We start from the raw sequence: 27,489 nt of genomic DNA, 5'->3' as shown, positions 1-27,489 counted from the left end.
TCCAGGACAAATATTTTATTATCAGTGTCACATATGGTGGACAGACAAAACGCCCTACATCTGACACCATGCAGTCTGTTTCAACAACATCCAAATGTAAACAGTGTCTTTGGTTTTCTTTTTCCTCTTCTTTTCAACTAAGAAAATAATTAATATCTATGAACCTCTTTCAGTCTCAGAAAATAGACATAATTCTTTAGAACTCTTCAAGGTCCCTTTGACTCACAGATCAATTATCTGTACAGATACTAATTTACCTTTATAAGGGAATTCCACCTTTAGGAAAATGAGGGTTTTGCTGACAGTGCAACAGTAACATGTTTCCTCGTACACATGGTGCTAGAATAGTTGTTTAGTGTCATAAGGCATCATTACATTCCTTTACAGTCTTCAGATAAATTCTACAAAACACATGTACTGCAAGTGTCATGTAAGGAACAACAAAAGTGAGCATTTCAGTGCACAAATGATGTCAGTGTGTGAGTGAATTTAACACCACCCCTGGAAAATAATGTGGTAAAAATTTCTTATGTGATATTCAGCTTTTTAGCTTGAATTTGCGAGTATCTGCTGGTGTTTTGTTTGTTTTGTTTTGAATTAGGAAGTGGTCTGGGGACCTGGCATCCTATCATGGGCTAGATTTAGCCCAGTTGTTCCATGTGTAACATTTTGGCGGAAAAAAAAGTTGTGTAAAAAAACTGTAACTTTCAAATTATGCATATTAGCAGTATATGCAAATAAACCCCAAAGTCATATTCAGTTTTGAGTAAATAAGAGTGGAAAATCCTGCTCCACCCAAATAAAAGCAATAGATTACTGATCGCTGATCAGACTTCCAGTATTTTCATTGATTAGTTTGGTACTAACTGCCTTTTACAGAAGCACAGCTGGACACTGAAAGCCGAGCTTTCACTTCCTCCTTCGTTTCCTCATGACAAATCTACACGAGTATGAACCAACATCAATCCAAAACCAAATAAATTAATTACATGTCACACACAATGTAACAAGATGCCATTACACACAGAAACCTAATTCTATTACTGGCTGGTTAATTGCTATATAAAGCTATAAGCTTATTGGCCTACAGGCTTGTAACAACCTTCCCTTTAGTGTGTTACTATAAAAAAATAGCTTTGGGACTAAAAATGTTTTCTTGAGAATATTACATTTGTCTGGTCCAAGTCATTTCAGTATGGACCATTTAATCTGCTCCTTGGCCGACTGCAGAACCTGGAAAACATAAAGAAAAAGATGTGTAACATAATGTAGCATGATGTAATAAAGTAAATTTAAGTTGGGAAAAAACATTAAATATGAAATATAATACAGATAAATATGGTCTGTGACTGGTGCTGATTGGAAGGATTTTTAGACTTTGTCATCACAGGAGAACTCATTGACCTGAATGTAACTGAGTTGTGGATGCAATGGGAGTAAATTAAGTGCAGTGTAGTAATTTAAGTTTGAACTTTTAAAGTAGTTGTACAGCATTGTAGTACCACTGTTTACCCACTAAATGTCAGACTGAGCACATGGATAGACAACTGAGTTTCTTGTCACTGTGTTTAAAGAGTACAACAGGGATAGGAACCGTGATACACACATTCTACAACATGTTTTGTTGTTGTTGTTGTTGTTGTTGTTGGGTTAGAGTTAGGGTTAGTGTTGACAGGAACGATTTATTAAAAGATCAGTAAATATGGGCCATGTTGACATATTATTCCATCTGTCAGCCTAATGTTTGTGTATGTTTATAATCATTAAAATGATCATTTCTCAGACACAGAACAATGTCTGAGTCATTTTGCCTTTTGAATTACAACTCTACATGTGTGCTGACAAACATCATTCTCGGGAGCAGTCTGCTAAGTGTTCCAGGCTACTTTCAAAAACAGGCTAAAAATGTTACATTCACCTCTGCTTTTAATCATCGCTAAAAACTGCAACTGAATTTTTTCATCTGTTTGCTTGTTTTATCAGTTTAAAAACTGTGTGCTTTTTCCCGTCTCACGGCCTTTTCATGATCAATGTCAGTTTGTACTGAATGTGTCATCCTCGAGCGACATTTCCTTTCAGCACTGAAGCTGTAGTTCCTCATTCAAACAGCAGGGGGCAGACGGCGCTCAGATAATAATACTTACTGCAATGTGGGATTCTGGGATATGCAGTCATATCAGTCCCATACAGAGTTCCACTGCTGCCTTCATCTGTTAAGTGCTACTTACTGAGTAACTGGTGCACAGAGTGTTTTGGCTCTTATTGAAATATCATTTTCTGCATGATGGGTTGTATTACTTTAAAGTTTGAAGAACATTTGGCTGATAATGGGCTACTTATGTACTTTTACAAGAGTGGCATTAAATGCAGGACTTTACTTGTAAAGGAGTGATTTGTATATCTATTTTGCAGCATTACTATTTTTCCCTTACAGCTACAGCTGATAACCTTTCTGAAAATAACTTTTTGTCATATTTGCTGAAACAGTCACTATATTCTTAAAGAAGGGCATGAGACAAAGAATCTGCAAAAATCATCAATCATGTCAATCACTGTCAGTTAACTTTGATTAGCATGATTAACAATTGCATTAGAGACTCTGCTTCTGATTGTTCACATCTGTAAATGCCATTAGAAGCGTTGCAAGGCGAAGAATAGGCAGAGGATTTTTTTCAGAGATTATCTGTCACATGTAGTGCTGCGTGAATATAGTGACAGTTTTAGTAAATATGACAAAAGTTATTTTATTATAAAAGTTATCAACTGCAGCATTAAGGAAGGATCTCAGTACTTCCTCCACCACTGATAAGCACACCCCCGCAGTGCAGCAGCCGCTGGTATAATGTTGTTATCGCTTCCTGTCTCATCATCTGCTAGAGATGAATCTCCCTCTTATAGCTATCATCAGTGTCATCATTATCAGACAGTTTTTTTCTGGTTGCTGAGGTTTAAGTTGTGTGTGTTCACTCAGTTATCTTCCAGTGTTTTAACTACAGTCATCCATTTCATACCCCTGCTGTGTGCTGACAGCGAGTCGAAGGACATTTGTCTTCAGGCTTGGTGACATTTTTCAGGGGTACTTACTATATATTGCCTGAGAGAGAACAAACAGACTCCTGTGCTCAGTAAACACCAAAGATTATACAGTGGCTTGCAAAAGTTTGGGCACCCCTGGTCAAAATTTAATTTACTGTGAGCAGTTAAGTAAGTAGAAGATGAACTGAACTCCAAAAGGCATGAAATTAAAGATGACACATTTCTTCAATATTTTAAGCAGAATTACTTTTTAATTTCAATCTTTTTCAGTTTCAAAATAAGAAAAAAGGAAAAGGGCCTGAAGCTATGGTCTGCATGGTCAGTAGTTAGCAGCACTCCCTTTGGCAACTATCACAGCTTCTAAATGCTTTTTGTAACCAGCTATGGGTCTTCACGTTCTTGTTTGCGGGAGATTCTTGAGCCATCTTGCTCCTTTGAGGTCTATCCACAGATTTTCAATGATGTTTAGTTCGGGGTACTGTGAGGGTCATGGCAAAACCTTCAGCTTGTACATCTTGAGGTAGTCCATTGTGAACTTTGAGGTGTGTTTAGGATCATTGACCTGTTGTAGAAGCCATTCACTCTTCATCTTCAGCTTTTTTTTTACAGATGGTTTGATAATTGCTTCCAGAATTTGCTGGGATTTAAATGAATCCATTCTTCCCTCTACCTGTGAAATATTTCCCGTGCCACTGGCTGCAACACAAGTCCAAAGCATGATCCATCCAACCCCGTGTTTAACAGTTGGACAGGTGGTCTTTTCATGAAATCCTTTTTTTCTCCAAACATACCTTTGCTCACTGCACTAAAAAGTTCTATTTTAATTTCATCAGTCCACAGGACTTGTTTCCAAAGAGCATCAGGCTTGTTTAGATGTTCCTTTGCAACGCAGAATGACGTGGAATTTTGTGGTGAGGACACAGGAGAGGTTTTCTTCTGATGACTCTTCCATGATGGTCACAGTCTTACAGGTGTCGCTGCACACTAGAACAGTGCACCACCACTCCAGAGTCTGATAAATCTTCCTGCAGGTCTTTTACAGTCAAACAGGGGTTTTGATTTGCCTTTCTAACAATCCTACAAGCAGTTTTCTTGGTCTTCAAGACCTCAGCTTGAACTTGCCATTTCTTAATGACATTACAAACTGAGGAAACGGCTACCTGAAAACAGTTTGCTACCTGCATATAGTTTTCTCCTGCTTTGTGGGCATCAGTTATTTTAGTTCTCAGAGTGCTAGGCAGCTGTTTAGAGGAGCCCATGGCTGCTGATTGTTGGGACAAGGTTTCATGAGTCAGAGTAGTTATAAAGCTTTGAAATTTGCATCACCTGGCCTTTCCTAATGATGACTGCAAACAAGCCATAGCCCTAACAAGCTAATTATGGTCTGAGACCCAGGTAAACGTTGTCTGGGAGCTCAAATGTCTTAGGGTGTCTAAACTTTTGCATGGTGCTCCTTCCCTTTTTTTGACTCTAAAATTGTACAAAACAAAAATAATACACTGATTCTGCTCAAATGTTGAAAAGCATTTTTCATTTTTAACTTGCCTTAATGCCTTCTGGAGATCAGTTCATCTTCTACTTACCTATTCACAGTAAACAAAATTTTTTACCAGGGGTGCCCAAACTTTTGCATGCCACTGTTATGGCAGTGTAGTGTTACAGCATGTGGTGTGCAGTACAGTAGAACATGCTGTGTGTTGCAGTATGTCATGGCTGTGAAGTTAGTAGGCACTTACGTTAGTGGTCAGAGCCAGTTTCTCTGTTATGTGCTGTTAGGGTTAAAGCAACAGATAGAGAAAAGCTTAGAGCATGAGTACACACACACACACACACACACACACACACACACACACACTTCTAAAAGCGAGCGCAGAAACATGTCCATGCACATGTTCATTCCTGCACACAAGCAGGAAGCAGCTAAAGAAGCACATCAGGAAAATAGAGTGCTATTAAAAAATGAATCAAATATGAAAAAAAAGAGCTCTCTGATCATTTGTCCAGTATTTAAAGAGCTACGGTGCTTTCGAGGTTGTTACTGTAATCCATTTTTTCTTTATCCATCAGTCCATTCATTCACAGTTGAGCCTCTAAGAGCTGTCTGGTCATCTGGAGCTAAAGCAAAGCTAGCTGCTTCCTTAAAGGTTCTGTAGGTGACATTCAGAGCATTTCTATAGCAGCAAACAGCTATTTGCTACATGAAGATATGGATATGGAAGATATGGCATTCTGAGCAGAGAATGAAGTCACGTGACCTCTGTGTGTGTGGTAAACCGAGCTCCTCTGTGCTTTGTTGTGGTAAGCCGGTTCGAACACCACTGGCTAGCTCATCACTCCAGCTCTGCACTGATAAATTTGGACAACGTCGCCACAGAAGCGTAGCGCCCACCATCTGGCTCCCCCACAGGTAACACTGTTAGCGTTGTCAGTACTGTTGATATTGTTTAGTGCTCTTTATGGAGTTAGCACCATTAGCTGCTAGCGGCCAGCTCAGCCATCTCCACGTTAAGAACCATGTGCTGACAACTCATACGCTCTGATGTGTGTAAATTTCCGCGATGCGTCACTTGCGCAAGTTTGAATGCTAAAACATTTTGTGTTGATTCACTTCATACGTACTAATAACTTGCATCACACACACGTGAAATTGCTGAATCAGTTAATAAACATCCGCCGGTACATCCTCAGCGCGATACATTGCCAGAGAATCTCAGTGCTGGTTGGCTATCGCAGCACTGTCCAGATTTTTCAAGTGTATGACACACAAGTCCACTACTCACTTGATTCGCATATTTTGCGTCATTTGCGTCGCGTCCATTGGCTGCCCAGCGGGAACTCACATCTAATCATGTCTTTACTTTGGCTTTACATGTAATTCACTCACATGAATTGTTTTATTCATGCCCGGTGTGAATAACATGATGCGGTATTCCCTTTGCCTCGGACAAAGCTTGGAATGACGTCAAACCCAATCGTGTTCCGGTACAACAGGTCGGAAAACCAAGATATTCAGTTCATGCTGAATTTTTGCACACAAACACCATAGAAACATGTCCACAGATAGAAGATGATGGGACATTTCTGCATGGATGTGTGTGTTTTAATGAGACACAAATAAGACAGAGGTGCTTATGAAAAGTATCTTACTACAGCTTTTGCTACTTTTGCTGGGTGGAACAGCCATTTTGGAATTTAAAATCGGGATTGGTGAGGTGCCTCTCACTTACTAAGTTTGAAAGTGGACTTCAGTGCGGTTGAAATTTACAATTGGGAGCTCAGAAATTCCAACTTCCCAATGCAAATGGAATGCATCATGAATGTCGCATAGAGACCCTTTAACATGCATGGTGAGTTAAAGCATTAGCATGCTCCTTGGTGAATGTGCAGACAAATGTCAAACTGCTACCAATCATTCTGTCAGTGTGTTTCTGTCACTGAACAGAGTGTGTGGGAGGTAAGCTCTGTTCTACTATAAGAGAATGGTATCAGAGAGAAGCAGCTGAAAGATTTACATGTTAATAACAGAACAGAAATGAGATTAACATGCAATGTATGCTGCCAGCACTGTGTGTCTGTATGAGTGGCTGAGTAGTCACGTGAATGTGTAACTATATCCGCATGTATCTGAACGTTAATGTTTGTGTTTAATGTGTTTGGAGTTTTTGGAGATGCACAATGCCGATATGCCGACAACTTATTTGGCTGAGACGACATCAATATATTGATTTTTTCCCCAGCTAATTTTAGTGATCATCAAGTCTCTTCTGCAGTGAAATTAACATCATATTATGCATGCATATTCTTATCATGATGGCCCACCAGCAGGTGGAGATATGAAATAAAATGCTTTTCAGTAGATGTAATATTAAGTCATTGTACAAAAAAAGAAAAAGCATGTTGGCCGATTCTGATTGTTCATTTTAAAGCTGATATCAGCTGATACCAATGATGTGCTGATATTATCGTGCATCCCTAGTTTTTATTGTTTGTTACTTGATCTGCTTTGGTCTCTTCACCTCGAAAAAATCAAACCAAACACATTTCTCAGATCTAAGATCTCAGTTCATCCACATAACCTCTTCCTAAAGTGGAGGCCCAAAGCAGATGTTAGATTAAAGGAATAGTTCGCCAATTTGGGAAACCCACTTTCTTACCTGCCAGCACCTCTAAATTTTGACTCAGCAAATTCATACACAACCTGTCACTTTTAAACTTTGTAACAACAGTAAAAGCACAAGATGTGCTAATTAGTGAGCTTTAGAAATGTAATCCCCAAATGTCAAACTATTTAAAAGAAAAAAAAATCTGAAGAAATGGCTCAGACTAACCATTATTAACAAACTTACTTTGTGTTGTAGCAGTTGCCAGTTGTTTCTTTCATAAAACAAGAACAGTGTTGCTTTATACTGGTGCTACAAGTTAAATCTTTGTTTAAATAATGAAACTAACTGTTTTTATTAATTAACTAATTTGTACATTAAAAACAAAACCATCAATGCATTCCAACCAGTGATCATGACTGTTAACTGTAGTATAATAGCATAGTTCCTGATCTGGCATTGTGCCGAAGCAGTGATATAATCAGTAGTTGATGTTTGTCATGTTGCATTTATAGAAAGTAGGTTTTTGTGAAATCGGTGAAATATTTGCTAAAATACCCACACGAGATGATCGAGCAACACGACACAAGAGATATTCCCACTTGTTGTTTGGACAAGACTTTAGAGGACAAAATATAGCAACAGACCTAATTGCTGGGAAAGATAAGGTGCATAAAGTAATGCTTTGTGTGTATGTGATATGCATGTGTGTACATCGGTGTCTATCAGTGTCATTTATGTGTATGTATGTGTGTGTGTGTGTGTGTGTGTGTGTGTGTGTGTGTGTGTTACCTGGGCCACACTTTGTTCAGATAATGGGTTTTCATCCGCCTGCAAAATAAAACGACATCATTGTGTGTACAAGACAAAAATCCAAAAGTCATGCAAACGACTTGATACACACGCACGCACACACACACATGCACAATACAAAAGCAGAGCACTGCAAACACCATTGGATCAGTAGAAACCCCATTACATACTAGAGATAAGTGACACTCCAAGCACGCTGGTTAACAGCTCATATCGGAATGTACAGTGATGCTAGTGGCTCTAGGGTCGTTAATGTCTGTCTGTCTGTCTACCACACCGGTGCAAATTGAAAAACCTGTCGGATGGATTGCTATGACATTTTGCACAGACAATCATGGTCCCCAAGCAATACATTAGACCAGACCAGCACATGTGGGTACTTTGCAAAATGTCAAAGCCCTGCCCCCTTTTCAAGGACAGAAATCCTAAGATCCTATTGATGTCAATGCAATTCAATGTGTTTTGTTGACATTTTGACATGTCTGAATGCATTTAGTTTTGTTAAATAACTGCTTGTTTTATAGACATGTCTACTAATTGTTCTGCAACCTTGCTTAAACCTGATCATTCACGATACGTTAATGCTGTAAAACTTCAATTAAAAGCCTTGTCCCAATTAAACGCCCAGTCCCTTATACTAGCGCGTAATGGCTATATATATTGACATGGCCTGTCTCAATTAGACGCCTGGTCTGGTTGCCAAGCTGTTAATTTTCTTATAGAATTTCTTCAGATGTATAAAAATGAGTGTTGACTTATAAACTAGCTTATAGTTAGTGTCAACAATTAAGTGTCCATTCCTCGATTACCAGTGTGATGGTGTATTTCTTTTAGGGATGCAACGATTTTCTGTTGTTGTTATTGACTTCCCCTTTTATGTCAGGGGGAAAAAAAAGATCCTGAAACTGTTTTAAAGTAATTCAGTCCTTCATTACACTATCTTTGAATGAGTCCAAATTCAATAGTACACATTTATGAAACAACCTTTAAAATAACCTGTCACATAAAAAAACATTTTTGAAGAACTACTTCAGAAGCCTCTTTACTGCACATAATATACCAGAATGCCCTCTCGGACATCTATTTTATATTTACGTAAAAACATCAACAAAGTTCTCCTTCAAACAGTTTTATTTATTCAAGGCTCTCACCATAAACTACATTTTATAGGATTACATTTGAATTTACCTTCGCCCAATACTCGTTTTTACTGATTAGAGCTTAAATGCATCATAATGTAACTCAAAGCAACCTCCGTTAGCTGTTAGTTCCACTCAGTGGCTGCTAAGAGCTAACGTTAATTAGCTCTCCTCCTGCTGATGTCAACACGGATCCGTTCACAGTGTAGTATTATCAGACAAACAATAGGCTGTGTTCCCCGGCATGTTGGTAATGAGTTAACTGCATCCTTTCACCCTCATGGCGTCCCAGGAAAGATCTTTTATCCCAAACACCTTTGCTATTGTACCTGGGTAAACGGGATACCATTAGTCTGGAGTCCTGCTTTTTAGCCTGCACAAAATTGATGTGAAACAACGGAAAAACAAAGGTCACTGCCATTGATGATCATCAATCACCATCATCTTAATTGCTGATAGGCCAATGGCAGTCAAAAAGGCAAATATTGGCCAATGTGTGGCTGATAAAATCGCATCCCTAGTTTCTCTCTCGACAAAAAGGGACAAGGCCTTGGCAATGTCGGTCTGGTCTAAGGTTGGAGCCAAAGTCCAAGCCGCTGGGTTGTTTTCCCTCAAAGGGGGCGTGGTCATGAGAACCTACTCTGGTAGAAGTATTGCTGGTGTGATGTATAAAAGACTTTGGTGATCACCTGACCCTTCCTTTAGCTCCACCAGAAAGTCAAAGTTCAAGAGTTAGAGTAATATGAGTAATAAGTTAGGAAATTGAGTTAAAAAAAATGCCAGCCTTATGTTTTAAGCCTCTCTGTTAGTGAGCATGCTCTATCACCATGCATTTACCTCATCTGTCTCACCCATCCCTCCTTCATCCCTTCACTGTCTCTATCTCACTCTCATTCATTCATTCTCTCTTGAACTCACTATCTTTCTCTTAATCTCTCTCTCTCTCACCCTCTGTGTGTCTGTCTGTCTGTCTACAGCAGCTGGCTCTTGTCTGTTTGTCCCTCTACGTTACCGGTGATGTAATCAAACAGGACGAAGCCATAGGCTGGCTCTGACATTAGCTGACACCAATCAGAAGAAGAGAGACAGGGAGAAGGAGAGAAAGAAAGGTAAAGCAGGTAAGAGTAGGCCAGAAGCTGTGGGAACCTACAGTCTGAACAGGCCAAACAGCTGCTTTACAATTTAACACTTGTTCCCCACTTGACCTCCCAGTGATTCAAATCAATAAACAATTTTTTTGTGATTGGTAGTTGGCAGTGACTGACAGTCATCTTACCCTGTAGTTGACCTTCTGTAGGACCTGCTGGGGGTCACTCTCCAGAATTACCCTAGCAACAGGATAAAAAAAACAACCAATCAGGGTTCAGGTACAGCACAAGCAGGACAGGAAGTATTTCTGTGATAATTTTCTGACATTTTGTAAACTAAATAATTGTTTTTAAAAAAGAATTAATCAACACTAAGAATAAATGTAAGCTAGTTGATATGTAAACTCTCTTACCCTCCATCAATGATTTCATCCACAACCAAGAACACTCCCTCCATGTTGTCCAGTAAACACCTCCGCTCCACATTTTTCCTGCAGAAAAAGCACAGCAATCAGCCCAATCCTGTCTATAATGAATTAAATGAGAAACTGGAGCCCGATGACAGTTAGCTTAGCTTAGCTTAGCTTAGCGTGAAGACTGAAAGCAGCAGGAGAAAAGCTAGCCTGAATCCAAAAATCAAAGATACACCTACACTAGAGATGCACGATACAGGATTTGTTGCTGATATTGACAACAAGACAACACGAAGTCTGACCTTGTTCAAGTCAGAGTTACCCATATATTCATCAATTTGTAGCACCCTGCCACAATAACAACATCCGCCACCACATATTGATTTTCTATTTTTGAAACTGGAGCCCTGTTGGAATATATATACAATTCTGTTATTTATTGCACCACGCTCTCGGAGCACAGATCGTACTCTGGGCACAGATGGAGCAGCAGAATGCCAGGTGCAGTGAAAGTGAAACTTATCAATTCATCGCTAAAAGTTAGCTTTCTCTTGCCTCTGCAGCAACTGCTCCTCTCATCCATAGATCTGTACAATAGATCAATACAGGAGGCAAAGGATTTCTCTCTCATCTCATGTACTACTGTCAGAATAAAGCGACCAAAATGTCACCAGAAATACACTGCACAGCATACTGAAGCACCAAACGTGGGTATTTTGTAGCAAACTGTGCCTGTTTTGCCAGCAGGGATAATGCCATGGAAAGTGGTTGTCGTTTTTTTTTAACCAAGACAATGCTGGTTTTCCAGCCAAAACAGGGTATTTTAAACTAAAAGATGATCTTTTCCTAACCATATTCAAGTGATTTTTGTGCCTAAACCTAACCATGTTAACCTCAGCATTGTTCAAATGTAAAGTTTCAACTTATTAGCTACATAATAACATGCAAATGTATTCCTGGTTTACAGAAACGTACAATGCCGACATTTTTTCTGTCACATGGCTGCATGAAAACATAAGAGTGATATCAATCTTCTCGTCTCACTTTCACAAAAGCATTTCCCAAAATGTCAAACTGTTCATTTAATGTAACAGTCATGTCCTCTATGACCTAAATTCTAATTAAAATGTTGAGTCTAATTTAACAGACACAACAGTATGTGTTTCCTTAAGAATCTGTTCACTGTGTGGTAACAGTGGGTCAAACATGAACAGGCCTGCACAGAGACCATTTATTATTCAACAGCTTCACTCCTTTTATATTGTAGCACTGTGATCTGGACATTTACATATTGCACTGTGCAACTCAGAACAGCCCATAATCTTTCATATTGTATAATAATATAATCTCTCCACGTCGCTCACATTCTGCATTACTACTGCATCGGTTCCCATGGCAACCACATCAGCTGCTGTTTGGCTGATAATGTTGCAGTCAACAATGAGGGATCCTGGTGTGCAACACACACACACACACACACACACACACACACACGGATTTACAAACTATTCTTGAGGCTTTCTGAAATGTTAAATAAATATTTAAAGACGAGGCCTGGGTGTCATTGTGTCGTCATTCAGCCAACTTGTTTGTCAAACATTATCATTTTACTTAAATCACGATTTTCTTTTAGGTGAAAAACTCACACTGCTGAATTTCCAATTCAACATGGAGACTCATTATCTCCCTGCCAGGCTGAGAGGCTCTGGTGAAAGGATGGCAGTGTTAATGTGGATTACTATTAGCTCTGATGATGCTGAGGCCACATGCATGATAATGCTTTAATTTCATGATAGTGCATGTCCACAGAAAAGAGTCTGAAAAATGTCATTGTCACTCCAGCATAACTGAAGCATAGAAGAGCATGTCTCTTTTAGGAGCATTCTGGAGAGCGATATTGTGAGATTATATGTTAGGGCTGCAGATACAGATGCAATTATCATTAATGGTCATTTGCTTTCACTCATTCACTTTTTTTGGACTCAATGAGAGAACATACTTTACCTGAGGATCTGACTGAGGGACTCAAACAGGCAGTTCAGTACCGACATCAGCATCAGCTAGAGAGAGAAAAATAAAAACAGCATTTTATTTAGAAGGTGCATTGATCAGTTTTATGGTCACTTGCACTACGTTAGCAAAAAAACTTACCTATTTTAATCCACACCAATATGTTTCTAAACTTAACCACACACTTTTGTTACCTCAACCTTCCAAGGTAAACTTAAAATGAAGTAAACCCATGTTGGGAGTTTCATTTGAAACAAGACTGTATGCATCAGGGGTGCAGTGCTATTTCTTTATGTACTGGAGCACACCTACGACGCACGTGTATGCATTTAGTGCACGGTTAAGTTGTGGCTCATTTCAAAGTTTATTTAACCAATGTTTAACCACTGTTTACAGACATTAGTCAACTATGACTGACCAAACAATCAAATGTTAGACAAACTTTATGAACAGCTTCATCACGTTGCAAATATTAGCTAATAATAATAATAATAATAATAATAATAATAATTAATGTTGTTCAGTCAGGACCACTTTAGTCAGGGAAACTTTATTTCCAATGCAGTATATTTGGCGGTATGGCACTGTCCTAGGGCCTCTCTGCCTTTCTCGGGCCTGCACAGAAAGCCTACAGTGGAGAGAGTGCATCTCTCTGCCCTTCCACGTGCATACGAGGAAAGCCTGAGGCAAAGAGCGCACACTTCCTAAGGCAGGGAGAGCAGCAGCTGTTTGAGATCAGCTGATGTAACTTGGATGTAAGCTTGGTTTAACATTATGTCCTGCCTGAACTAACACAATGCTCAATGTCTGGAAGTGGGCCAGTGTTATTGTCATCAGTGCTAATTAGCTAGCCAGCACTGGTAGATGCAAACCCGCCAGACAGCCAAAGGTGGCCCTGATTTTATTGTTATTTAACTTGTGTTACATCATCCCTAACTTATTTTAGCTAAAAAGTGGCGGAGCGTCGTCGAGGTGCACTGTAGCAGCACTACAACAATGGTATGCATTTAACACAAAGGTTTATTTTGAAAATACACTATGCTGATTTAATGAGCCATTCGCAGTTTCACTGTACCGGCCGTGTGTACTTAGACTTGCATGGCTTAATCTTTGAGACAAGCATATGCTACTGGCATATGCGGAGGACGACAAGTACGAGTACGAGTACTATGCATTTACCATGCCATCCCTGAGTGCCCAAAAGTGACACTACAAGGTTACTGTCTGAGCTGGGAGTTTTACACGTTTATGGATGTTTACACATCCAGCAGACAGTGTCTAACTGATAAATGTAAATCCAATATTCACTCTCTTTTAGCTCTGTTTTTGGTCTCTACCAACTCCTGAGATAGAAATATCTGTCTCATTAGCTGCTAAATGCTCCACTATGTTCACCAGATCATCTCTGTGTCTGTCTGCTGGCGCTGCAAGGTACGGGAACTTTATCAGAGTTTTTATTAACAGGTACCTTTAAGAATTTATTCACAGGAAAAGATGTTAATAGTGTTTTTTTTTAAAATTATTATTAAGTCTAGAGAAGCCCTACCACCTTTCTGTTTTAGCTCTATTTAGCATCCCTGTCAGGCTAAGTCATTTTCAGTCCCTGTAATCTCAACCAGTGGGAGCTTCATCTCTTCAGGCTCACATTGGTAATAATAAAGAACTACAGAACTTCACCTTGAGCCTTTTGGTGCCTGTGAGTTTATAAATGCCACCTGCCGGTCATTTAATTTTATTAGTTTTAACTTTTTGGACCAGCTGTTAATTTATTATCTTTACATCTCCAAACTGTAAAACAACAGTTTCTTAATATGGCCTTAATTATTCCTTTATTCAACACCTCCATCCAAATCAAGGAGTTTGTTATGGTAAAGAGGGCGGTGATTTGTCCATGAATTTTAACAGGTTAAACACCAAATCTTAATTTCAAAATCATTAAATTACCAAATTGTTACTTTCCCCCTTATTTACACATTGATGTAAAATGTCTGACATATGCATTAATTACCAATTTAATGTGTTATTAAGGTTTAAACTTTACATTAGGGGCCTAAAAGATTTACAGGTGCAAATTAATATTCCAAAGTTGTGTTCACACTGGACGCAAATAAAACAATTTGCATGGGTGAATTACATGTAAAGTCAATGTGAAGACGTGATTGGACGCAAAGTCCCACCAGGCGGCATGATGGACACGAAGCGAGTAACACAAAATACATGAATTAAGTGAGTAGCGCAATTTCGCATCATATGCTTATTCAGGAGAGTTGAAAAATCAGAACTTCAGCGACCAATTCGTGCCACCATTACCAGTCAGCTTTGAGATCCTTTGGGGATGTACGATATGCATATGACACGAGTTATTCAAGCGTATGAAGTGAGCCAACACAAAATATTCTAGCGTTCAAACTTGCGCAAATTCGCATCACGTTTGGTGTGTACACGACATAAAGGTTTCTTTTTCAGTATCCAGGTATTTCATAGATTTACCCATAATCTGGGGTAAATTAATAAATGAATCAAAAAATTTTAATATATTGTGGGGTTTGAATGAGTTCTCTGCATGGATCAGGGATGTGATTTAAAAAAAAAAAAAAAAAGAAAAAAGAAAAAAGAAAAAACTTCAGTATTACAAAATGACAGTATAGATATAGGTACCCTTCAATCTGAACTCCTAAATGACTTATATTAAGGTAAGGGATTGATTTCATGCTCAATTCAAGCATTTGATCAATTTTCAGGAGTGATTTAATTTGTAAAATTGCACTGTTCAAATTCAAGAACAAGACAGCTGCATTTAAATGAGAAGTTTGAGGAAAAATCTACCACAAATTAAAGGCTAAGGATGGTTATGACCTAGTTTCTCCTTATTGTCCAAAAACTGTACTGTATTTTAACTCAGTCCCACATAAATGTGTATTAATCCACCGCCAAGAATAGTCCCAGACAAATGCGCTATTTCTCTCAGTTTGAGTATTGTGACCAGCTGTTTTAGGAACTGACTCATCCCTTATTAAAAAATCTGTAGTTGAGCTTATGTTGTTTTGGCAGAGAAAGCTACATTCACCACCCTTACCTCATTCTCCTGAGCACTTCCCACCACATAGAAGAAGAGATCTATGCTGCTCTTATAGACGATGGTCATCCCCTCCAGGAAAGCTATCTCATCTACAGAGAGAAGAAGAAGAAGAGAGGCATGGGATAAGTATATAAAAAAGGACAGGTATACCTTTCTTTTATTCATATAATGACTTTCTTTAGTTCACTTTTCAAAACAAAACACAAAAATACATTCAGCAGAACAAGTACAAGTAGAAAGATTTAAAGCAGGGGGGAAAAGATGGGAAGTAAATGAGCAGGAAAGAGAGAAAGTGAAAGACAGTGATAAGGTACGGGAAGAATGACACAAGGAGGAGGGAATGGGGATGGAGGAAGGGGGGATAAGAAATGACAAACAGACAGGGATGAAGAAAGGCAAGAAGCAAGCTGAAGGAAGGAAATCTATGATATGATAGGAGATAGGAGAAGAGGAAGATAAACTCAGGAGAGAAGGAGAAAGGAGATGAGGGGAAAAGAAAAAAAGAAAGTGAGTTGTAGAATGAGGGAGGAGAAAGGGAAGGAGTGAGGAACAGAGGGAGTGAAGGGATGCCTTAAAGGAAGGGAAGAGCAGGACAAAGGTAAGATGAGGTGGGAGGGATGGAGAGGGGATATAGCATGACATGGGAGAATAAAGAGAAGAAAAGGAGGAATGAAGGAGGAGTTTAGAACAAAAGGAGGAATATACTGGGTGGGTGATAAGGAGGCCAGAGGTAGAGACTCAGGTATCAGCTGTGTGAAACTTGGAATCGTACTTCCCCTGAAAATGAATCGTATTCTGCAGTGCCTCTCTGAAAAGCTAAGTAAATGTACAGCTGGTTTAACAGTTAACAGAAAATCCAAACGTCACAATTTCCTTGATGTTCAGGGTTCACACTAGAATAGTATGACTGCAGCATTGCGTGGCTCCACAGTGGAGAATAAGCTACTATAAAAAACACTTTAGGCCAGTGTCACGTACAAGTGTTGGACTACTAGGTGGCAGAATGTGTAACAGGTGACACTGGAGACGTGTGTGAGTGTTCAGTACAATACACAGGGACGGCCACAGGAAGAGAAACAGGCAGATAGGAACTTACTGTCAGCTTTGTGTGTCTTGTTGAAAATGTTCCTCTCAAAATTCTTCTGTTCCTTCATGGAGGGGTAAAGCTCAGGGTCATAGTACTGAAACACACACACATCAAACAGTCAATGAATATTGGCAGTAATGCTGCTGGGTTAATAGTTTCATTCCCCTCTGGGCTGTAACTACAGAATATGTAAGAACTGATGGCACTGTATGGCTACGTCTCCTCTAAATGTCCCAGGAGACGATACCTGGGGTTTGGATCTTTTACGCCATTAATGCTATAATCCCTTACATTTTCACAAAATCAGGTCCTTTTTATGATACCATTTATAGTCAGCTGTTTTTCCAAGGAATAGCAAGTAGTAGTTTTAATTGTCAGTGGCGGAGTCCGCCATTCTCTCACAGGATACAAATTGCATTAAAATGCACAAGGAATTGACAGGAAACAATGCAGCAATGTTGCTCTTTGAAATTGAATCTTAACTGATACCAGCCTCACTAGCCCCTTTTACACTGCCAGATTTTCCACGAATGTTGGGCCGTTTTGCCGGCAAGCTGCGAGCGTTCAGACACACAATTTTCCGCCTCATAGGGTAGTCATATTGGCGGAACCCTTTTAGTCTGAACAGACCAAGGCGGCCTTCCACGACGGGAGGGGCTGTTGAAGACATGTGGGAGGAGCTGTTGGTGATGCCGCACGTGCGAGCCACTGATGGTGGATAAACAGGAAATAGCTGATAGCAGGAATTAGGGAGCAGCTAGTAGCAAGAGGGAAATGCAAACCTGACAGACACTGTAAAGATGAGCAACTGGGAAGACAAGGAATTGCGCGCCCTCCTTGCCCTCGCAAATGAAGAGGCCATTAACGTCAGATGATGGGAACGGTGAAGGACGGGCCAACTTATGAGAGAATCGCCGAAGGACTGACTAGCCGCGGCTTCTCTCCCACGTCACTGTTTACGTCACACGCTGAGCTACACCTTTTGTTACTTGCTCACACCCCCCATTGCCCCGAAAAAGGCGCATTCTGTATAAACAAAAGTTGGTAGGCGGCATTTTGCTGCACTCCCCGATTTTATTTTTATACTGCCAATGCTGAAAGAAGACTGATTGGGCTTTCCTGCAAATTTGCACAATTCCTGTCTAAAAAGGGCTTCTGTTTACTCCTCCCTCTTCAGCCCAATCAGAGCTGGATTAAAAGCTCACGGCTAATTTTACACATCGAAGTGTGTTTCAAGGTGCTGAGGGGTACTAGGATGCCACAGTAAGGAAAATTTCCCACCTGTCAATAAACTCATACTAACACCAGTGTTACCGATTACACCCAACATATTGTGTTTTTTAACCAGTTACACGTGACGGTCTACAGGTTAAGTTTGCTACTGTTTAATTTACTGCATTGTGCACCATCTGGGTCTTGTAGGAGCTAGCTAGCTAACAGTGCTGCTCATTCGGCTTCTGGTAGTGGATACATATTTACCCCATGGACATGAGAGCGGCATCAATCTTCTTCTCATCTGACTCTTGGCAAGAAAGCAAATAAGAGCATTTTATAAATACTGAACTATTTCTTTAAGATTTTTTTTGTAAACTTATCATTTGAAACCCCTGTGAGGAAAACAGCATTGATAGAACCAATGTATGGATTACCTAACTGAAGCAAGTTTCCAGTCACAACATGTTTATTTTCACAATAAATGAAATGATGCTTTGGTTTGTCAGCTGTAAAGTAAGGTGGGGTAATGTGCATTTAACTGGCTAAAACACTTGAACCTTACCTTTGACAGAAGTCTGTTGCCATCATTGTCAAGAATGAAAACTGCTTTCACTGTGTAAAGGGAAGGTTCCTGCAACAATAAACAGAAAGAACATCTTAAATATTTTAGCTGTGCTGAGTCACCTCAGGGAAACATGTAGGACCGGGAGAGGTCTACTTCATAATGTTACAGTCAATGCCAATCCTCCCACACCTGACCAGTGTGTTGAATCAACCTTTATTATCCAGATAAAGCCTGCTCTTCCAGTAACACCTTATACACACACGAGCCACCCAGTCCAACTAGTTTCTACATTCATCTGTTTCATGTCTGCAGACTTTTCATTCTGGTTGGTCATGCAGGGTTTTTTTTGCACTTCCAGATGTGGAAATGACCAGAGACATTATCCATTCTCCTGGCCATTCATCCTTCCATCCATCTGTGCATTCGTTCCTGTGATGAGTTTCAGACCCGGGACAAAGTTCTGTTATGCACTGACTAGCTTAGATTCACAGTCAGAGTGTATCACAGAACTTAGACCAGAAACTTACAACATTCACTATTTGATTTGGTTACAAGGGATGAAAATGATGTTGAGCATGAAGATGTATTTGGATCTACCAGCCATTGTTTAGTAAAAGGTATTTCAGGTGTCTCAGGCAATATGCTGGTGTGACATTCCCTGAGCCTGAAGGGATGAACCGTGGGTACAAAATCACTTTTTGCGGTAGATAAGTAATTATTTTGTGATCTTTATTCATAGCGAACTTAACTACGTGTTTAGAGATCACAGAATAGTAACACAAACGTTTTCTCTTGAATGCAAAAAAAAATATTTTGTGATCACTAAAAGAGAATATTGTTATGTCAAAATCACCAAATACATTCTACCTAGAACACAAAATAATCATCAGGCTAATATCTTTTTTTGACTGATGAGGTTGCCGTAATTGAAAGTCATTTCTTCTGGGGTATTTTTGGAAGAGGAACCCACTTTATTTATGCACAGTTATGTTTATGCAGTATCTTAGACTTTGGTCCAGTGTCGACTGAGCTTTGAGGACTTCATTTTTACACTGTGATTCATCTACAAGAAGTCACTGAAGTGCTCTAAGTATTGAATTTTAAACATATACTATTCAGTGACAACTTGGCAAAGTTGATCTGCTGATGAAGCTCATGTGACATTATTAAAAGCTCTGGAAAAAATACTCTAATGGACCATGTGGTGAGATTATTTTATCAACTACAAGCTAGTTTCAAACTCATCATTTACTGAATCGGCTTGCACCATTAAACCTTTAGACTTTTCTAAGCTAGTGAAAACCTTATACCTGTATGTGTAAGTCAGCTGCTAGGAAACACAGAGCCGTCCAATCAAAAGCAATCAGCGGAGATTGTCATGTTGCATCACCATGTTTCTACAGTAGTCCGGCATGGACAAACCAAACACTGGCTCCAAATAGGGCCATTTGCATTTTCATGTTGGCCACTGTAGTTAGCAACCCTTCCACAATGAGAGCGCCAGAAACACAAGGATTTTTTTTTAAGTGAAACTTCTTTATTCAGTGTTTTAACTGGTTTAAATCAGCGGGTCCATTTGTTTCTGAGAGGAAGAGACCTCTGCGGTTAATCTGGCTTCCGATTAAACCTCCTGATCGTCAGGATCTTAAATTACCACAGAAAAATGTAAGCACACATTAGGCCCGTTTCCCCGGTAATTTTACGGGGCCGGGGCCGTTGGTGCGTGTCTCCACCTCAGGAACCACCCCCGAAGGACAGAGTTCCAGAACTTTTACGGGGGCTAAACAAGTCCCTGCCTTGGGGTAGGTACTCAGAACGGCCCCGAAAGACTCCCGGCTGGGGCTTGGGGATTACTTGGTGCTGACTGGATATACTCAAGGAGGGATGTGATGTCAACAGAATAGCCGACATTTTTAAAACTCAGCACACGAGGATTAGCTCGTTCATATAGCTTCCTCCGCCATGTAAAAAAAACTCACTAAATGGCCCGTGAAAAAAATATTTTTTCCAGCGGATATCTTAGTTACAACATGATTGAGCTAGCAAAGCAGTTTTGTGTTGCTATGTGTGGTATTTATTCCGTTTTGGGAAATCACGATGTCTAGAAAGCATCAGTGGCTGCAGTTGACAGGGACAGCTAACAGCAGCGGCAAAGCTAATAACAGGACGTCATCTGTTAAAAGCCTCCCATTGTCGGATACGACATGAAACTACTCCAGATAGCTCAATCATGTTGTAACTAAGACATCCGCTGGAAATTTTTTTTTTCTTTTTTCACGGGCCATTTAGTAAGTTATTACAGACACCGCTAAGGCAGTTGAGAGGGTCGAGCGAGAGGACGTTCCCGTAGTAGTTCCTGCCCTCCAAATAGTACCAGGAACTTCTTCAGTGGAAACGGGCCTATTGGCAGGTGCTGGGCTAGCAGCCTGTCTCCAACTTGCCAAACAGCATAGGAGAAACACTGATTTTGTAACATGAATCTGTTTTATTTAGTGTTTTAATGATTCTGATCACTGGGTCCATCTGTTCTGCAGAGAAGGAGAGCTCTTTGGATAAACTGTCTCCCAGGAAAAACCCCCTTTAAAGTTTTACTCTTCATTCTAAATGGTTTGTATGATAGCATGCTAGTTTAGTCAGCTGGCTCAGTCCATTGTGCAACCATTATAGCTAGGTCTAAATCTTTATTGTCAATCACTGTATGAGAACTAGTTTGTGCGGTTTTAATTTAATATTTAGTGTTCTCTATAACTGAATCTGAAATTCCAAACTGCTCGTGCAATCGGCTGCAGGTCCCTGGACCTGCCCTGTCCTCAGGGGAGCAGCTCCTTTCATAAGATGATGGGTGATGTTGAACACATTCACTCTCATTCACTCACTCATTCACACTCATTGAAAGGACTTTCAGCTTAATGGCTAATAAATGTAACAGCATATTGTTAATGTCAGAAAAATGTGAATAAGTGGGGAAATTAGAGGAGACTGTGCATTGTTTGGAGATATGTGTTCTCTGCAAACCAACATGAAGGACTGTGAATCTAAAAGGTGAAAGCTTCTTTGACTCTCTGCAAGTCACCCTGGATCAGCATGACAGCTAAATGCCTAAAATGTAAAAATTGGCTGTTTGGTTTAAACATAATGATTTTCTCTGGAGTGTATGTTTCTAAGTAGGTCATGGATTCAGACAAAACCAGAAGACCAATTTAAATGTCTGGAGACAGTTCACTAAAAACAACATCAAAGCTTCTTGTAATTTGAACTTGGCAGTTGTCTAAACAGCAATTTTACTTTTTGATTTTTTACAACATTATGGACACGACATACAATCGGGATGTTGTAGGCAGTTAGTAACAGTAGCTGAGACCTGTTTCAGGTCTGTTTCTCTCACAATAGCCTCCATAAAAGCGAATTAAATGATGCAATAAAAGACTTTCAGACTAACATTTTTTGCTTCCTTCTGCTTGCTAAGCAGAACCAGATGACTAACAGTTATGCTATTTAAAAAGATTTATGGCACAAAACAGGAAGAAGCATTATTCTTCCAGAACGAATGGAGAAAGAGAAATATCTTTAAAGAATAGTCTGACATATTGGGGGAAAAAAAACACATCTGCTTTATTTAAGAGTTTGATACGAAGATAAGCACTTCTATCTGTGTGGTCAATATGAAGCAGTAATGATTGTGCTAAGTGGCTAATGGGCATGTAGCTACTTCCATGTTTCAGATGATAAATCATGTTTGTAGTCGACGAACGATAGACAAATGTTTGCCTGCAGAGTTTACATATCACCTTAGGTTCGTCCCTCACCTTCTCAAAATGATCCAACACTTTGGATTTCCTGCCCAACATGTTGGAATAAGCACAGTTACCTGCCCTATAAATTAACGTGACTCCTTAAATTCCCACATTGTCCAGTCATATAGGTTTTGATTATTATTGTTTTGACAAGGTGCAGCTGCTAACAGAGTTTCACGTTTGTTTGTTTTTTTTGTTTGTTTTTCTGCGACTAATCGACCCGTAAAATCTTGGCAACTAATGAACTTTCTAGTCAACTAACATTTGGTCAACTATTATGGGTCAGCCCTAAATCCTCCACAGACAGCTGCTATTCCAGCATTGGCAACAACTGACTTTACTACAAACAACCCAAAAAAGGAAGACAGACTAATCAAAACAAGATCCTAAAAGAGAGTCTGAAAATACATGAAATAAAACGTGTCAAAATTTGTAAAGCATTTTGGAGATGGAGAGAGAATGTCGCTAACAGTTTAGCAACTGCCAACCACAGCCAAAGGCTCATGGCTGTGGCCTTACATTCATGTTTGGCTAATGTTAGAAGGAGCCTCGCACCACAGTGTGTCGTCCACCTCAACCCCGCCACTAGTCTGAGTGGGTGGAAGTTCGCTGCAAAGATCAGCCTCTCATTGGGCGGAACGAGCCACCTGCTGAAGTCCCGCCCTACCGCCTCTGGTTGCAGTTTTCAACACATCCTTTACTAACTTTTGCGGTGTTTGATCTTGCGGGAATGTAGCCATTTTTCTGCCATGGTTCGCGTCCTGTAGGCAATATTTTTGTGGGCGTGTTACACCAAAACCTGTTTCCCCCCGGCAATATTTTTGCAAGCGCACTGTTGCTGTGGCACCGCCAAGAACGACTGTGATTGGTTGAAAGAAATACAAGCAGCCGGCACGCTCTCCCTGGGAAGCGGTTCATAGCAGTGAGGAGCAAGGCAAAGGGACAGTGAGGTGGCAAATGTTAGTTTGCTAATTCTTGTCCAAGTTGTGGTCTGATAAACAGAGAGAGATCTCGACAATGAAATGAAACTAAATACATCAATGTATTTGAAAACACACACGCCTCTGGTCATCTGGTGGGAGGGGCTCGGGACAACAAAGGGAGAGCTGCAGGAAGTGTGTGATGTCAGTTACACAGTGATATCTAAAGTTTGCTTAATTCAGGTCAGTTCAGCCACCAAGCTGCTGGTCATAAACCAGACCAAGTGAGACTCTAAAGGCAAAAGCCCTGAGTGTATTCATTTGAGCAAGGACATGTTATATGAGATGCATTCAAAGAGAGAATGTGCTACTTTTTCTTACAAATAATGCTGCTTTAATGTATCAAATGTAGAGGTACTCATTATGCAGCTGCACTGTTAAATGAATACACATTCCATTTCTGGATTATTATCATTCATGTATTAACATGTAAAAAGCATCTTACTGTTGCAGTTGGCCAAGGTGGAGCTGATCTAACTGGTAGAAACAGTATTCAGATCTTGTATTCATCATTCATTCGTTATCATTAGCTGCTTATCCTAATTAGGGTTGCAGGGAGTCTGGAGCCTATCCCAGCTGACATTGGGCAAGAGGTGGGGTACATCGTGGACAGGTTGCCAGACTATCACATGGCTGAGACAGACAACCCTTCATAATTACACCTACAACCAATTTGGTCACCAACTGACATGCCTGTCTTTGGACTGTGAGAGGAAGCTGGAGAACCCTTAAAGAGAGGACATGCAAACTCCACACACAAGGGGCCCAGCCAACCAGCAACAGTGCCTCACATTCAGACCTTTTACTAAAAGCACTCTGCATCCCCCAAAAAAATCTTATTTATGGAGGAAAAATGCATTTCAGATATCAAAAATAAATGTAGTGCAGAGAAGTGGGCCATTGAAGTGTTAGTGTATAATGTTGCATATTATATTTTTGACTATTGTTACTAATGCATGAACGTCAAAGTAGAATTTTACCGTTGGGGGGTCTAGGTGGAGCTAGTTTGAATTACTGTTGAGTACTGCGAAGTAATACTATGTTTTGTATATGGAACACTCAGTGGTAAAGTAACTATCGGATAAATGTGGAGGAGTAAAAATTAAAATACTTCCCTAAAGTAGAAGCAGCATCATGGATGTACTTAAGCACAGTACTGTACTTAAGTTACACATACCTTAGGGAGTGTTCATAACTTATCAGAGAAGGGGGGTGGCTGGGTTGTGACTTTGTTTCTTTTTTCTGTTTGTTTTTTGAGCCTCCATGAGTGACTGGCAGAAAATGCACGACCCTCCCTCCACCATATATTAGTTGTTAGATTTTTATAACATATCCTTTGATGTTTGAAAATTGCAAGTTAGTGATGAAATCCTGGAGTTAAAAACAAAGCCTTGGGTTTTTACTCTTGTCGTGCAAGCTGGTTAGTGCATGCAAACTGTTTATGTTGGGCCACATTTTAAATAAGATGTAGAATTAAGTGATTTTGATGAAATATCACTGTTTTAAACTCAAATTTGGTTATTTTTTGTTTTGTACTGTCTCCAAAGACCGTCAAAAATTTCAAAATCAGATCATTTCTGGTTTTGTCCCTACCTACCTGACCAGGGTTAGGGTTGGCCAAGCTTACCTCCCTCCCTCTTTACAGAAAGGAAAATAAGTAAAGTAAAGTAAATCATAGAAACAAAAGTGCACTACTCCTCAGCGGACAGACCCCCTCCAAAATGGTCTGGGTGTGGTACAGAGCAGGACCAAAGCACCTACAACGAGCCAGCGCCCTCCCCTAAGCCTGGGAGCGGCTTAGGGGAGGCAAGTTTTCTCTGAAATTAAAAATATGAACTGAACTGTCAATAACACACAAACAAATAAGCAAAAAAAGATAATCGCTGTTTTTACAGTTTCTGGCTATGACACATGGTGTAATTTTGGCGATTTTTCAAAGCAAAAATTACTTCAGCATGTTTGCTTTGAAAATTGGCTGTAAGATAAATACAAAATGCAACCATTTAAATTTGTTAGCCCCTCTCCTGGGCCAAAATTTAAAAAAAAAAAAAACATGAGTCCCTTCCCAGTGCTTAAAAAAATATTGGACATGCCACCCCCTTTTGGCACCACCCCTCCCCCCTAATAAATAACGAACAGTCCCTTAGAGTACAATATTTACCTCAGTAATGGAGTGGAATTAAATGGCGGTAGTCAATTAAAATACTTCAAGTACATTACTTGAGTAAATGTACTGCAGTACTGAGAGAGAGTGAACAGAAAGAGACAGACATTGGCACAAAGCGTTGGAGTAAATGTGAGAGAAGATGGAGAGTAAAGAGTGAGAGAGTGAGAGAGAGAGAGAGAGAGAGAGAGAGAGAGAGAGAGAGAGAGAACAGTGGACGTGGCACCTACTCTGCTCTACACGTCAACCGATCCGTGCACATATGCTCAACATAAGCAGACATTTAAACCCACAGAGCTGCTTTAACTTCTCCTCGTGTGTGATATACTGCAGACAGTGAAGTGATCGTGCAGAACTGAAGCCGCGGCTTAGAGTTGTGTCCTGTTGCGCTCTGCACTGGACTCTGTGTGGATAAGTGGATAACAGCTGTGGCTCACCCAGTCTATTGTAATGGAGTTAAGTTAACACCCTAACAAGTTGTCGCGCTGTAACCAGCACACACAATCTGGACTATTTTTACACACATAGAAGGAAAAAAAGCTGTGTTACAGACGCGCTGGCTGCATGTGAAACACTGTGACCAGATCAGGCCTGCGCGTCCACATCACAGAACATGACGGCCACAGTCCGGATCACGCACACATTCATGAATTAAAGAAGAAATCAAACCTGTTCCTGGTTAATGAACAATCTGCAGACAAGCCCCGTTCCTGCCCCCACCTCCCTCTCCGGTAATGCCCACCACCGAAACTGCCATAATGCAACAAATGTCTCGCGCACTAATATACGGAGTATAAAATACTACACAAACTGCCGAGCAAATAAAACCCCTCGAACCCCAAACTCATGGTGTCGGCTCGGAGCCCGCTGTAACGGCGGAGAGGCTCACCAGAGACGTGGAGTCCATCGCTGCCGCCGCCGCCGTGCTCGCTCGGTGTGTTGACGTGGACAGCTCTGAGCTGTCACACCGAGATCACCGCTTTCTTTTTTTTTTTTTTTTTTTTTTTTTACGGAGCCGCCCGGGCGCGCGCCCGTTCCCGCAGCAGCCAACCGGTCAGTCCAGAGCAGAGCGCGCTCCCGACAGTCTTATCCTTTCGCTCTCTGGCTCTTTCAAAATAAAAGTCTTCTCCTTCCGAGGCTGCTGTGATTTTTCAGTTCACCGTTATGTTCATGATTTTACAATGAGGCTATGATATTCTCTATTTTCATATTTCAACAAATTCCATAAAAACTACTAAACTACAACTATTAATTGTCTCTGTGGCCAAACCTGATAGAGCAAACTATTATTAGCCCGTTGCAGAGGTGGGACCAATTCATTGTTTTAGGAAGTGACAAGTCTCGAGTCTTTGTTAAAGGGATAATCAGGTGGATTTAATGCTAAAATCGGACACCAGTGAAACTGGACAGAGACTAGCACGGGTGGTCTTGGTCCAGCTATACTGTCAGCATTCAACTGATGGATTTCACACCAGACTATATGAACCAAACCAAGGAAAGTGAGGGGAAAGTGCCCTTTATATGGAGCAAGCTGCATATAAAACTGGCTCCTATTTCCATTATGCAGATGAATGGTGTACTCTAGCCTCTCGATTCTCGCCTCAAGTCTTTATAGCAAGCTTTCTCTTAAAATATTTTTACCCAAGGTTTTTTTTTCATGGATAAAACATGTAGACACAAAATAATACTAATACTAACACTAATAGTGATTGGGGGAGAGTTACTGCCTCAAGTGAAGGAGTTCAAGTATCTCAGGGTCTTATTCATGAGTGAAGGTAAAATGGAGCATGAGATGGATTGGCGGTTTGGTGCAGTGTCTGCAGTGATTCAGGCACTGTGCCACACCATTGTAGTGAAGAGGGAGCTGAGCCAGAAGGTGAAGCTTTCCATTTACTGATCCATCTACATCCCAACCCATGGTCATGAGCTCTGGGGTAGTGACCGAAAGAACGAGATCATGAATACATGTAGCCTGGGACTGGGCTCAACTTCAGACATAGGCATCC

The 27,489-nt window shown here is 40.3% G+C and overlaps 1 protein-coding gene across 3 annotated transcripts; it reads right to left on the bottom strand.

Annotated features, from left to right (window-relative positions):
- copz2 (COPI coat complex subunit zeta 2) lies at positions 1–26,478 on the bottom strand. 3 transcript variants are annotated; one of them, XR_007447864.1, is made up of 10 exons: positions 26,373–26,478; positions 18,543–18,611; positions 16,775–16,859; positions 15,676–15,767; positions 12,594–12,649; positions 10,590–10,667; positions 10,365–10,416; positions 10,037–10,149; positions 7,929–7,967; positions 1–1,233 (listed from the first exon to the last, which is right to left on the bottom strand). XR_007447864.1 is itself a non-coding variant. In XM_049561265.1 (10 exons), exons 1-10 carry the CDS (start codon positions 26,388–26,390, stop codon positions 1,186–1,188), a joined length of 570 nt encoding a protein of 189 aa, XP_049417222.1. In that variant the 5' UTR covers positions 26,391–26,478; the 3' UTR covers positions 1–1,185. The 3 variants fall into 3 exon arrangements, 2 of the variants coding, with proteins under 2 accessions (XP_049417222.1, XP_049417223.1); XM_049561265.1 differs by lacking the exon at positions 10,037–10,149 and adding an exon at positions 4,773–4,805; XM_049561266.1 differs by lacking the exon at positions 10,037–10,149.
- Between the last annotated feature and the right edge of the window lie 1,011 nt (positions 26,479–27,489).

Source organism: Epinephelus fuscoguttatus, linkage group LG19, assembly GCF_011397635.1.
Source record: "Epinephelus fuscoguttatus linkage group LG19, E.fuscoguttatus.final_Chr_v1".
Classification (NCBI taxonomy): domain Eukaryota; kingdom Metazoa; phylum Chordata; class Actinopteri; order Perciformes; family Serranidae; genus Epinephelus; species Epinephelus fuscoguttatus.
The sequence above is the reverse complement of the archived record's forward strand: the minus strand, read 5'-3'. Positions and strand labels throughout refer to the sequence as shown.